The following is a 12250-nucleotide window of genomic DNA, read 5'->3' on the forward strand; positions in this document are numbered from 1 at the left end:
TGGTCAGGCACCCACCCGGCACACAGGACACGTACAAATGACAACCGCTGAGGTTACACTGAGAGCAGGATCAGGCCTGGGCTTGAGTCCTGTGGCTGCCGTCTTTCAACCATGCTGCCCTCGACAGAGGACACAATCCCTCCCCACTTTGGCCGCCTCCTCTGGACAGTGCGGGCCAACATCTGCATCACAGGCTGGTGCTGAGGATTAAGCGAGTGACTTTGTGTAGAGTACTCAGCACAGCACCCCAACTTGCATATTCCTTTATAACCACTAGCTTTGTCTGTTTCTCCTTCTACCGGGCCAGACTAGACGTCCGAGGCCAGACATGGGTGCCCAAGGAGAGAGGTGGGAGCCAAGGTGGGAGCCAAGGAGGCAGCAGCCGCAGGCACACCACACGACAGCAAAGTGGGAGGGCCACCAGGGGCTCCTCACTGCGCAGCCTGACCCCCTCCCCCAGGCCTTGCTGAGGGCCCCTTCGGGGACCCGGGGTCAGCAGAGGCACCCAGTGAGGAAGAGAACACAAGCATTGAAGGAAATTTATTCATGAGAAAACTCAGGGAAACAATCTGCTGGTTATAAGCTCCAGAAGCCCTTGTCAGAACAGCTGGGAGGGTGGGCCAGGGGGCCGGGGGAGCTGACCGCTGCCCTGGGGGCAGAAGGGCAGACGCAGGCGAGTGTGGGTACCGAGAGGTGTTCTTCACGGCCCGCCCGCTTGCCCTGTCCCCAGGACCCCACTGCCCTCTGGGTTAAAGTGCAGCTGGGAGGGAGGTGATGGGTAGAACTGGGTGCTGGAGAGCTGTGGGGACACTGGCCACCATGAGCCCTCCCCCCTCCTCTTCCTGGTTTCTTGAGGCTCAGCCAGAGTCCATCCCACCCAGATCCCTCCTTGGAGCCCCCCACCACCACCCGCCACCATCAGATTTAGAAAGAGCTCCCAGGAGGGGAAGGTTAGCTCCATCAGTTTTCCGCCCAAAACTTGGGGGTGGGGGGCAGTGGGAGGTATTACCATCTCGGAGAGGGAGGGTGAGGGATACTCCAGGGATGGTCCGGGAGTCCTCCCCTCCCCCTAGCCCAGGTAGGCTCCTCCCTTGCCTTCCTCCACCCCCTGGAAAGCCAAGGAAGCCAGAAAGGCCTCCCAGCTCCAAGGCCATGAGTCAGCAGGGTCCTGCCCAGACCTGACTCCCAAGCACACCATCGAGGGAGGGCCATTTTGGTGCCCATGCAGAGAAGCTCTCCTGGGGACGAGAGGCCTTTGGGGAAACCTCCGGAGCTCAGGCTTCTGCCAGTGGTCTTCCTAGCCGGGACCCAGCCCCTTCCTCAAGGCTACTGCTGGCAAGGCACCGACCCTCAGTCCAGGGTCCCGGCTCCACCATCTGCACCCCAGGGGCCCTGCCCCACCAGGGCGGTGAGGACCTCAAATCCACCTCAGCAGCTTAGCCAACCTCTTCCCGCTCCCAAAGGCATATCTCTAGGAGGCAGAAAGGAAGAGAACCACCCCCGCTCCGAAAAAGAACCCTGAAGACCTCTGCTACCTCCCCTCACTCTTGAATATATTAAATTGTGCAGCTTGGTCCCAACCCCTCCCTTCAGATCTCCACGGCAACCGGAAAGCGTTCCAAGTCCAAGTCTGAATCCAAGTCCATCCAGTGCCAAAGGGGGGCTCCGGCCTTTCTCCCCACCGCTCCCCCAAGGGTGAGACCCAACATTCCACAGGGGACGAGAGGGGAGGAGGCGTTGGGGCCTCAGTCCTCAGCCCCCTCTTCCTCCACATGGGGAGGCCCGGGGGGATCCTCGGGCTCGGGGGTCTGCCCGCCTGGGTGGGGGTGGGGACGGGTGCCCGGCTGGGAGCCTGGCGCGTCCTCGCCCTGCATGTAGACACTCAGCCCGTGGCTGGGCTCCTTGCCACATGCTTGGCAGCTACAGTGCACAATCTTCTCCACCAGCTTGTCCACGCGGGGCACCTCCTCGTGGCCGGGGCACTCCAAGGTCACCTGCAGAGGACAGCAGAGAAGGGAAGACAAGTTTCCAGAGGCCCCGCGGGCAACAACACTCCTCATGGGACCGACAGTCCCTGCGACCCCAGAATGCCTGAGCCTGCCTGGGGGGGGGGGGGTACCCCAGTTAGCTCTGCGGGCCCCTCCACAGGGAGGAGGGCAAGCCGCCACAGGAGCCACCCGACTTGTCTCCTCACAACCAGTCCTGCCACCTCCCTACCCATTCCCTCACGGCAGCCTGAGGGGAGAAATCCAACGGGGCCTGACCCTGTCCACAGTCTACCTCAGTGCACCCCACTGCACTTGAAGAAAAGTCCAGACTCCTTACCAAGCCCCCTCCCCCCCGGACCTTCTGGTGGCCTCTGGGTGACCTCTCCATCCCTGATCTCATGTCACTCCCACCAAGTCTAAGCTGCCTGATCGGCCCAAGACTTTGCACATGCTGTTCCCTCCGCCTGGAAGGTCCTCACCTAACCCACCCCAGACCACCTGCCCCCAGATCGCCCACTTGACTTCCACGTAACCTCTGGGGCGGTGTTCCAACATCGCACCCTCAAAGAGCCCCGTCTCAAAGCTGCAGCCCAGCCTAGGTCTGCCCTACTGGACCCTGCAGGGTCTTGCTTTTTTCCTAATTCACACTTTTCCAATAGCTCTTCCTTTTTCCATCTTTCTTCCCCTTTTCTCCCTCCTTCCTTCCACAGAGCACCTACTCCCTACCAGTGCTGGGACATAAGGACAGGCATGGCCTGCAAAGAATTCAGAATCTAACAAGGGAATCAGACTTGTCACAATCACCCAAATGCAGATGGAAAACTGTGAGGGGACAGATGTCAAAGCAGATGCACACAGTGCTCAGGGGAATAAGAAAGGGCCCTAAAAATGCTGCTGAGCCAAGAGCAGGAGAATGAATAGGCATTAACTGAGTAAGGAGAAGAGAGGTATTCCAAACAGGGGAAAGAGCACGTCCAAAGGCCCTGTGGTCGTACCACTCAGAGCAGCTACGAGAGATTGAAAGAAAGCACACTGATGTCAAGTGTCAAGCAAGTAAAAAAGATGAGCAAGGTGAGACAAAGCTCAAGACTGGGGAGCAGGCCACGCGGGGCATTCTGGGACACGGCGAGGATTGGGTCTCATCTTAAAAGAGTAGGAAACCACTGAAAGAACTTCATCGTGGGACTGGCATCAGAATGGAGCTGCAGGAAGAGCTCTTGTCCAGTACATACTGTGTCAGACACATAAGCCATCCCGTGGCAAGGGCCACATCTGGAGCCCCAGCACAGTTCTTGGCCCCTGCACATGGCGGGGCCTGACCGGTAGGCCCTGCGGCCAAGGTCCAGGCAGACAGGGGTGGGCAGCAGTACTCACGATCTCCCACATGGACTGGGCCGGCATGCAGGAGTCACAGTGAACCAGGGACTCCGTAGACTGCGGGAAGGTGTTGGGAACGCTGTAACTGAAGCACTGTCCTAGGCACGCCCTGCAGGAGGAGAGGTCACTGTGCCCATGACACCGCAGCGGCTGCGGGGATGGGCTGCCCCGTCTTCTGCCCCTCCCCACACTGCCCCTGCCCCGCACCTGTTCTGGATGGACTTGGCCTCACAGCCGCTGTGGCCCACGATCTGGGTGATGTTCTTGGCCTCACACCAGGCGCTCTTGTCCGGGAACAGTGCCAGCTTGTTGATGGGCGGCGGAGCGGCCAGCAGCATTGTGGGGAGGACAGCCCCCACCAGGACCCGAAGCATCGTGCCCGTGGCCTCTAGGGCCCTAGGACTGAGCACAGACTGCAGGTGAGGCCGGTAGGGCCCAGAGGCCCCGTGGACAGAGACGACGGCGGCATGACAAGCACGGGCTCTGACACCGACTGCCTGGGTTCGAGCCCTACCTCTACCACTTACCAGCAAAGCACAACCTTGGACCCGTTATTTGTCCTTTCTGAACCTCGACAGTGGACCCACTAACATATACACGTGCCATGGGCGCCAAGGAGGTTACGAGAGCCCCCAGCGGTGAGACTGGCCCATGATGCACGCTCTGCGGGCGCTACTCTGCTACCCTACTGTGCAGCTTTGAGCAAGTTCCTTTCTATGTCTGTGCCTCGGTTTCTTCATCCAAGAAATGGGGATGGCGAGACGGGATGGTAGAGGACTGTGATGCTTCGGGGCCTCTGGCAAACACAAGCTTGCCCAGGAAACACAGTGCCTGCCATCGAGGGGCTGGCCACCCAGCGCATCTCCTGGGCACACCGCCCGCATGGCAGCTACCAGGAAAGCTCACCTCCTCTGTCCAGCACTGTGACTTCTTGGGCCACCTTGGCTGGCTGGGCATCAGGTGAAAAAGCTAACCCCGGACCAGGCTATTTCTTTTTTGGATCCCCCACCAGATCCGCAAGCCCTGAGTCTATACATACATCTTTATTTATGCCCGGTACCATCCCAAAACCCAAGGCAAGACCAGCGCCTGACGGGATGGAAGGAGGCGGTAATACCAGAACTGGCCGGAAGATGGCGCTGCAGGGCAGCATGTGTCCGACGGACTGCTCTCAGAGGGGGCTCTCCAGCGTTCCCTGACTTCAGCCTCCCTAGGGCTTTGCCATCTCCCCCACCTCCAAACGTGTGGAAGAGGGAGGCTTCAGAGCGACTTGGAAATGAGGGCCAGGCCTGCAAGGGGGTGCTCTGGGGACAGGACATGGGAAAGTGGGTTGAATGGGGATCCGGGAGTCCGCACCTGCTGTACGACCCTGGACACCCAGGCCTCAGTGTCCCCACCTCTAAAATGAGTGAGGTGTCCTGGACACTGGTTGCCAAAGCCGGCAGATCATGAGAATCCCGAGTTCCCTAGGGACTTGTGGAGTGAAGTTCTAGGGCCAAGCGGGGCTGCGATTTTTCTAGCAAGCTTCCAAGGTGGCTCTGACACGGAGCCAGGCTCGAGACCTGGTCCAGCTCAGGCAGTCCAGGATTCCATGCCTTGGGACGGTCCCAAGCAGGGTCTGGGCATGGTCGAGTCGGGATCAGGGATCAGGTGCTGTCCCACAGACGCCCAGCATTCCCTTTCTGAATGATCCTACCCTCAGCCCGCCTCCTTGGTGAAACGTCCAGAAAGGGGGTGGTGTTGTGTTGGGGGTCTTGCCTGTTACTCCAGGGAAGACCTAGGTGGGCTGGCTCAGTTGGGCTCTAGGAGAGGGCCCAGGCCCCCTGCAGGGCTGGGACCACCTCCACAGCCCGGTGTTCCCTCCACCCGGAAAGTCCTGCTCAGCCCTTTCTCCCTGCAGGAGGTCTCTACAAGCAGAGCCGAGTCCCATCTCCCTGGACCCCAATGCTTGGGTGGCCCCTGCTCCCAGCCAGCGGGGAGGAATGAAGCAGGGAGAGCAGTAGGAGGTGAGTCGGGACAGCCTGCCCAGTCCCAACTTCGTTTGTGTCATGACCCTGGCTCTCACCCACATATTTCCGGTCTCACTCACAAGACCGACAGCGAACCCGTGTTTTCAGTACAACCACATCCTAACAAAATAGAACGGACTTGTTCCTAACTGGCAACCCGACTAATTTTTCAACCAGCAGGGCATCCAGGAGGCTCCCTGACCCCACTGGGTCCTCTTCCGTGCCTGGGGAATCGGGGTCTGACCACAGCACACCACAAGGAGCCCCGCAGGGACCCCCCTCCGCCCCCCTCCCCGAGGCCGGAGCTCCCTCAAAGACCTCAGGCAGTTCTGGGCACTTTGTCCTCTCCCTGACCCTGTGACGATTCCTCAGGAAGATCGGGCCGGGCAGGAGGTGACTGGGAGTTGAGGCTAGGATGGTATGGAAGTAGCCCTGAGCCCCATGGATCTGCTTTGCAGGTGATTGGGGGGGGGCGGTTTTGGAATGGCAGCCATGGGCCCGGACCAGGCTAAAGCGGGGGGTGGGGGGGTGGGGGGCAGAGCTGAGACAGGGGTGAGGTTAATAACAAGGCTTACTGAGACACAGGGTAGTGGTGAGGTTTTAGGGGAGTCACGGGCCTGGAGCACGGGGACTGGTTATTAGGTTGAGGTTATAGTGAAAGGGGAATCTTGCTCTCCAGGACACAGCCCAGAGCTAATCCAGCAGGGCCCAGAGGGGGAGAGTGGGGGGTCCCGTAAGCCAACCTGCCAGCACCCAGAACCTCAGAGGGAGCTGGAGCCACCGTCTGCTTACCCAGACTGGCGGCCCAGCTCCCACCCCAAGCACGGCCCCCGGAGTCCCCTGGTTCAAGTCTGGCCTTCCCACCCAGGAGCTGTGTGACTTCCAGAAATAAAGCTCACCTCTCTGCACCTACTCGCCCCTACCCTAAGACGGGAGTACAGCACCGCTGGGGAGAAGGACTCGGAGGAGGCAGTCAGGGGGCCCCCAGCTCAGTCCGGTCCCCATCCCCTGGGAGAGCACGGGGAAGGCGGGGCAGGCCTCACACCGCTTGCTCACAGGTTTTCTTTATTTTTGGTTTATGGTCAGCTAATTTTTCTAGACAGCAGTGGGACCTTCCTTCCTCAGACAAGAACCTCGCCCACAGATTCTCATCTCTTCCTCCCTCCCTGAAGGTCACACCGCAAGTCATGGGACTCCTAGAATGCCAGGGTGGGCAGAGGGATTCCCCCAGGCCAACAACCCCCCGCCCCCTTGCTTTGCCAAAGGGGTCATCCCCAAGGTCCCCCAGCAAGTCGGGCCAAGCTGTGCCCTTCCCGTGAAGCATGAAGTTCCCCACAGTTTAACGCTCAGTCCACTGAGGTGGTGGGGGAGACGGAGGCCAAGGGGAGGGCAGACGAGCTGGGGGCCCAGACCCTATGCCGGCTCAGAGCTCAGAGCCTAGAGGGGGAGATTGAAGGAAATGGGGTTTCATGGAAGCAGTCGTTCAGATGGGAAGTCAGAGAGGGCTGGGGTGCAGGGAAGGAGAGATTCTTAATTCTGGATTTATTTATTTTAAAGAATTCATTTGAGAGAGAGAGAAAGTGAGAGAGCACAAGCAGGGGGGAGAGGCAGAGGCAGAGGGAGAGGGAGAAGCAGGCTCCCCACTGAGCAGGGAGCGTGAGACAGGGCTTGATCCCAGGACCCTGAGACGTGACCGGAGCCAAAGGCAGATGCTTAACCAACTGAGCCACCCAGGCACCCCACTAATTCTGGATTTAATTCAGGATTTGCGGTGAGTTGCCAATGATGGGGTGAGGAGGGAGCTCCTGGCTGAGGGGACCGCACTCGCAAAAGCAAGGAGAGGAGCTTTATTGCGAAGAGCCAGGCCCATGCCCTGCCTCAGAGTAAGAAGAGCTGGTGCAAACTGGGCCAGACACTGTTCCGGGTGCTTTTCACGTGTACGCATTTACGCGGTCCTGAAAACTACCCGTGAGATAGCTACTACTGGCTTCCCCATTCTATAGAGGAGGAAACTGAGGCATGGGGAGGTTAAGAGATTTGCTCAAGCTTACAAGATAAGGACTGACCAACACCAAGACTTGAACATGGACAGTAGCAAGATGAGCACCTGCTACCTTTGCAGACGGGAAGGCTCCCGGAGGATAAATCCAGAGACAGGACGAGGCGTCCAGGGAAAGGTCTGGAGTTGGCAAGAGGCCTGGGGCTCCCTGCCCCAGCAGGCTGCGTCTCTTATCCTTATTCGCACTACCTGGGAGCAGAGTTCAAGTTCCACTCCTGACTCTACAGCCCAAGAGACCGCCCCCCACACACCCTCACACATACACACACACCCCGCCACTGACAACAGTGCACCCAGGGCCGACCGCTGGGTCCTTGGAGCCTCGGGAAAGGTCTGATACAGCCCTGCCTCCGAGTCATGGCAAGATTTCAGTGGGGGGTGGCTGCCTTCTCACCAGCCCCCCTGCCATGCCTAGATCCAAACCCCCCAGATCCTCAGGGGCCTTATGCAAACACCAGACACATCCTGAGGCTGCCAACGACACGGAAAATTCCCTGGGGGGGAGAGGAGGGGTCGCTGGCTGACCCAGGCCAGCACCGTGGAAACTGAGGCACAGACCAAGTAGGTGAGCGTCCAGATTTCTCATTCCAGAGAAGAGGGCAGTGGACAAACACAGCAGAGCCGGTGGGGGGCTTTCTGGGGATCCTTCATTCAAAAGGGCCCCGGGGAGGGGGGCTGGGGGCGGGGCAGCAAGAACACGTTCCCCAGTTGGGCCTTCGGAGTCCTCCCTCTTGTTTCCGCACCGCCCAGAACCCAGCATCTTCCCAGAGATGCTTGCCAAAGCCCACATTCCCCAGGACCCAGTGCTGCGTATTTTGCCCCCACAGGTCCAGGCTGTGGTCCGGGCATCGTCGACGACACTCCCGCGTGATTCTGAGGCCCAGCCAGGTCGGGAGCTACGGCCCCCCCAAACTCCCCAGGGCAGGGGCCCCATAACACCACTGCTGACGGGAACCACCCACCCTGCTGCCTGGATTCCAGGGCCTGGAGCGAAGTGTTCAAGTCACTGGAGGGACCCGGATTTCCAGGGAGCCCTCCAGCCCACTCACACCCACCGTGAACCCCTCCGCAAAGCTTCTGTTGTGTAAGAAGTGAACGGTCGCTGCCCGTTTCCTCTTTAGGGCGAATCTGGATATTCCGGCCACATATGCCAGGATCTTCTTGCTAGAAAGGTCCACTCCCCACCAGTCACATACACACACAGGCCCCTGGTGTCACCGTTCGCAGCAACCAGCCTGGTGTGGAAGCAGGTGAGGCCAGGGCTGGCAACTCCTTGGTGGCAAGGATCTCCCCAACTTCAACTCCTGCTTCCGTAACCTCTCCTGGGCACACCCTGCCCACCTACAGCCCCACCTGAGTCGGACGGAGGCTTCTGCCTGTGGACCCAGCATCCGGGCGACACGGTGATTGACACAGCAAGCCCGTGGTGTGTGTGGTGTGTTGCTCTCGAAGTGATCAGAACAGATGACCCCAGCCCACCCCCTCCTGCTTTCTCTGTCCACATACGCACAGGGCACGCTCTGGGTCCCCCACCACGGACGACCACAGACCCGGGTTCACATCCTACCTCCGCCAACTTAAACTTTCTGTGCCTCCATTTCCTCATCTGTAAGATGGGCGCACGGAGTGCACAGAAAGGTCTGCCGAGGGCAGCTGCCACAGGATAAAGCCTCAGTAATGTCACCCCTAGGGCTAGCCTGGGGTCCCCGAACTTGGCCCCCACCCTCTCCCAGCCTCCCACAGGATGCCCTTCGCCCTCCCCTCTCCCTCACCTCCTCCCACCAGATCCTGGGCGGGTCCTGAAAATAACCAGATCCGGGGTTGCAGCTGCCCTGATGAGAGTGGATTTAGGGGAAACTCAGCCATACGAGATGATGGCTCAGAAAGGGTTTTATAAACTGTTGAGTGCTGCCTCCCACACGGACTGGCCAGGGTGGGAGCCAAGAGGAAGAACCCCTCCGACTCTCACTCTGGGGCCACTGACTGAAGGGACAGGGTCTTGGAGAGATCAGCCCCCTTGGACCCACCCAGGAGAAAACAGGCTGGGCCTGGCTGCCAGGCTGTCCCCACTGCGGGTGCGGAGGGCGTGGCCTCTGTGGCCGCAGCCCCAGGCTTGGGCTCAGCCAGGGTGGGGCAGTCCCTGCAGGTCTTGGAAGGAGCGCAGGGACTTCCTTGAATGGTGCAGCTGGAAAGGTCGCTCTGGGACGCCGGCCAAGAGGCGTCAGACCCCAGCCGGGCTCCTCTCAGTAGGCTCTACTGGGCCCGCTCTGGGGTCCAAGGGCAAGTTCAGGCCCAAGCCCACCCATTGACTCACTGTGTCCCCAGGCACGGTAAAGTCTAAGAGTTACAGACCAAGCCCCTGAACATTTGCGTTGCCTCCCCGAGCCCCACATTGTTCCCCTCCAGAAGAGCGAGCATGGCCTGGGAAGGTCCATTTAAGCAGATTCCCTCAAGTGCAGTCTGGCTCCGGCATGTTGCTTAAGGCCACTGTGATTCCGTGACCCCAGTCTCACCGCGGGGTGGCTTCCTTCCTCCCCTCGGCCCTAGGCGCTGGCAGAGCATGAACTAACTGTCCGGGGGGGGGGGGGGGGGTGGACGCCCAGAGCCAGGCCCATGCTCCCAAGGCCTGCCGGCCTCTGCCAGGCAGGTCCCGCTTCCGGGCCACAGCAAACCACCACCCCCCGCCCCCCCGCCCCAGGCCAGGGCTCTCCCACCTGCAGACCCTCCTGCCCACAGACCCAAAACTGTCTCCAAAACAAATCTATGCTAATGAGCTGCTGCAGGGCCCGCTGCACATCTGCTCAGCAGAAGTCCCACTGCAGACCTCACCGGCATCCCTGCCCACTCTGCAGCCTCCGACCCTTGGGGCTGGGGGTGGGGAGAAAGAGCCAAACTCAGTCTGAAATCTCACTTGAAAAGAATGAGGATATACCCGTGGCTAATGCACACCACCTACTCCCCCATCCACCCCTCCCCGGCTCAGGCCCAGGAGAAAGAGGTCCAGCTTGCAGGGGTGGGGGGAGAGGGGCCAGGGTCACCAAGGAAATGCTCCAGTCTTGCCTTTTCTTCCGCCCCAACTAAAGGCAAACCACACCCAAGCAGCCCCAGCATCTGGGGGGAGTTTCTGGAGGCTGGGAGTTTCCACAGTAACAAAGGGTGAGGGGCTCCTTGTTGACAAATTGCTTCCCCACTCCCCTCCCCAGCCAGCGCCCAGTCTTTGGCCTCCAGCCCTGACCTCTGTTTTCCTGGGGTTCCCGCAGTTACAGGCTGGTGTCCTCCAGCTGGGCGAGGGCCTCAGAAAGCCTGAAAATGTGCCCTTCTCCCCTGATGTCTGCCAACCCCCTGGCCAGGCCAAGGCGGGCAGCTGCCCCCTTTACAGCGGCTTGTAAAAGATCAGAATCGCCCCGCCCAGGGAGCGGGGCGGGCAGGTGGCCGGCAGCGGGGCCCGCTGTCCTGGCCGCCTCGCGGGGGTGGAATTCTTAAGAAAACTGAGCCCCCTGAGCCCCCGGAAAGGCTGGCTCCCTCTGCCCCAGACTCAATTCCAGGGGGATGACCCAGGCCAGGCCCCGGGGGCAGGCGGAAGGTAGGGGGAGGGTTTCGCGTCTTTTACCGGTCTAGGAAACTATTCATGAACCCCACGGGGAGGGGGGGGGGCTCGTGCCTCTGACACTGGGGGACTGTCTGAATTTGAGGGTGGGGGGTCAGGGGGATGCACAGACACAAAGGTACCCCCTCCCAGAGGGGCAGAACGGAGACACAGAACATAAAGGCACAAACGCAGGGAGGCTGAACACGAAGGCAGAAGGGGAGAAGAAACAGAAAGAAAGGGACCGAACAGAGAGGGGGACGGAAACAGAGAGACGAGAGACACGGGCAGTCGGATGGGGAGACAGACAGGCAGCGAGACAAAAAGGAGGCAGAAACGTACCAGAGCGGAGCGGCTCGCGGCGCGGCGAGGCCCGGGCAGAGCCGGGGAGACGCGCGAGCCCCGCGGCCGAGCTCCGGCCGCTGTCCCGGCGCCCGCGCGGCCCGACCCGCCCTCGACCCGCCCGGCATGCGCTCGCCACGCACCTCCCTCCCTTCCTCTCCCGGCCGCCGAAACTCTCACCAAGCGATGGAAACCCCCGGCGAGTCCGGGGACGGGCTCGGAGCGCAGCGGTGCCCCCAGCCACCCCGTGCCGCGCCCACGTCCCCAGCCCCGGCGTCCGGAGGCGCCTCCGCACCGCGTCCCGGGGCCGCCGGGCGGGTCGGGGGCGCGGCGCTGCCCCTGCGGCCGAAGCCTCGGGAAGCCGGGCGCCCGCGTGCCGGCCCGGGCGGTACTTACCGCGCGCTGCAGCGGCGGCGGCGGCGGGGAGGGCGGCGCGCCCGCCGGTTCCCGCGGAGCTGTCTGCGGGCCGCGGGGGGCGGCAGGCGCGGCGCCCCCGGGAGGCTCGGGAGGCGGCCGGCAGGGCTGGCGGCGGCCCCGCGAGGCTCGGCTGGGCTGCGCTGCGCGCCGTCTGCGGCCCCGGGCGGGCGCGCGGTGCGGGGGAGCGGCGAGCGGAGCGGCTCCGACGTCAGGGGTGTCTCCGCTCCAAATAGGGAGCGAGGGCGGGGGCAGAGGAGGGAGGGACGCGAAAAAGAAAGAGCGGGCGGGCGCGCTCGGCCGCTCCCTCCGGGCTCGCGGGAGGGGGCGCCCCGGCCGCCCGGCCCGGCCCTTCTCCCCGCCTGCGAGCCTCGGGCCGGCCTGCGCGGCGATCCGACGGCGCGGCGGAGCTGCGGGGCCGCCCGGGTCTGCGCCCCCGGGCAGCGGGCAGAGAGCCCGGCGCTCCGACCCCTTC

The 12250-nt window shown here is 61.8% G+C and overlaps 1 protein-coding gene across 3 annotated transcripts; it reads right to left on the minus strand.

The window, feature by feature from the left end:
* Positions 1–525: 525 nt before the first annotated feature.
* NBL1 (NBL1, DAN family BMP antagonist) lies at positions 526–11961 on the minus strand. 3 transcript variants are annotated; one of them, XM_046015420.1, is made up of 4 exons: positions 11758–11961; positions 3573–3767; positions 3363–3474; positions 526–1994 (listed from the first exon to the last, which is right to left on the minus strand). In XM_046015420.1, the coding sequence occupies exons 2-4, from the start codon at positions 3737–3739 to the stop codon at positions 1746–1748; spliced, it is 528 nt and encodes a 175-aa protein (XP_045871376.1). In that variant the 5' UTR covers positions 3740–3767; positions 11758–11961; the 3' UTR covers positions 526–1745. The 3 variants fall into 3 exon arrangements, with proteins under 3 accessions (XP_045871376.1, XP_045871386.1, XP_045871367.1); XM_046015430.1 differs by lacking the exon at positions 11758–11961 and adding an exon at positions 11542–11668; XM_046015411.1 differs by lacking the exon at positions 11758–11961 and adding an exon at positions 11362–11492.
* Positions 11962–12250: the final 289 nt, after the last annotated feature.

This window comes from Meles meles, chromosome 1 (genome assembly GCF_922984935.1).
Source record: "Meles meles chromosome 1, mMelMel3.1 paternal haplotype, whole genome shotgun sequence".
Taxonomy (NCBI): domain Eukaryota; kingdom Metazoa; phylum Chordata; class Mammalia; order Carnivora; family Mustelidae; genus Meles; species Meles meles.

Bases quoted from the DNA above. Each gene is read 5' to 3' on its own strand.
- NBL1 (XM_046015411.1), bottom strand. From the start codon at position 11,489: ATGCCGGGCGGGTCGAGGGCGGGTCGGGCCGCGCGGGCGCCGGGACAG. The intron at 3,475-3,572 runs GTGCGGGGCAGG...CTCCTCCTGCAG, and splicing joins GCCAAGTCCATCCAGAACAG to GGCGTGCCTAGGACAGTGCT. The intron at 1,995-3,362 runs GTGAGTACTGCT...TGTCCTCTGCAG, and splicing joins CCCAGTCCATGTGGGAGATC to GTGACCTTGGAGTGCCCCGG.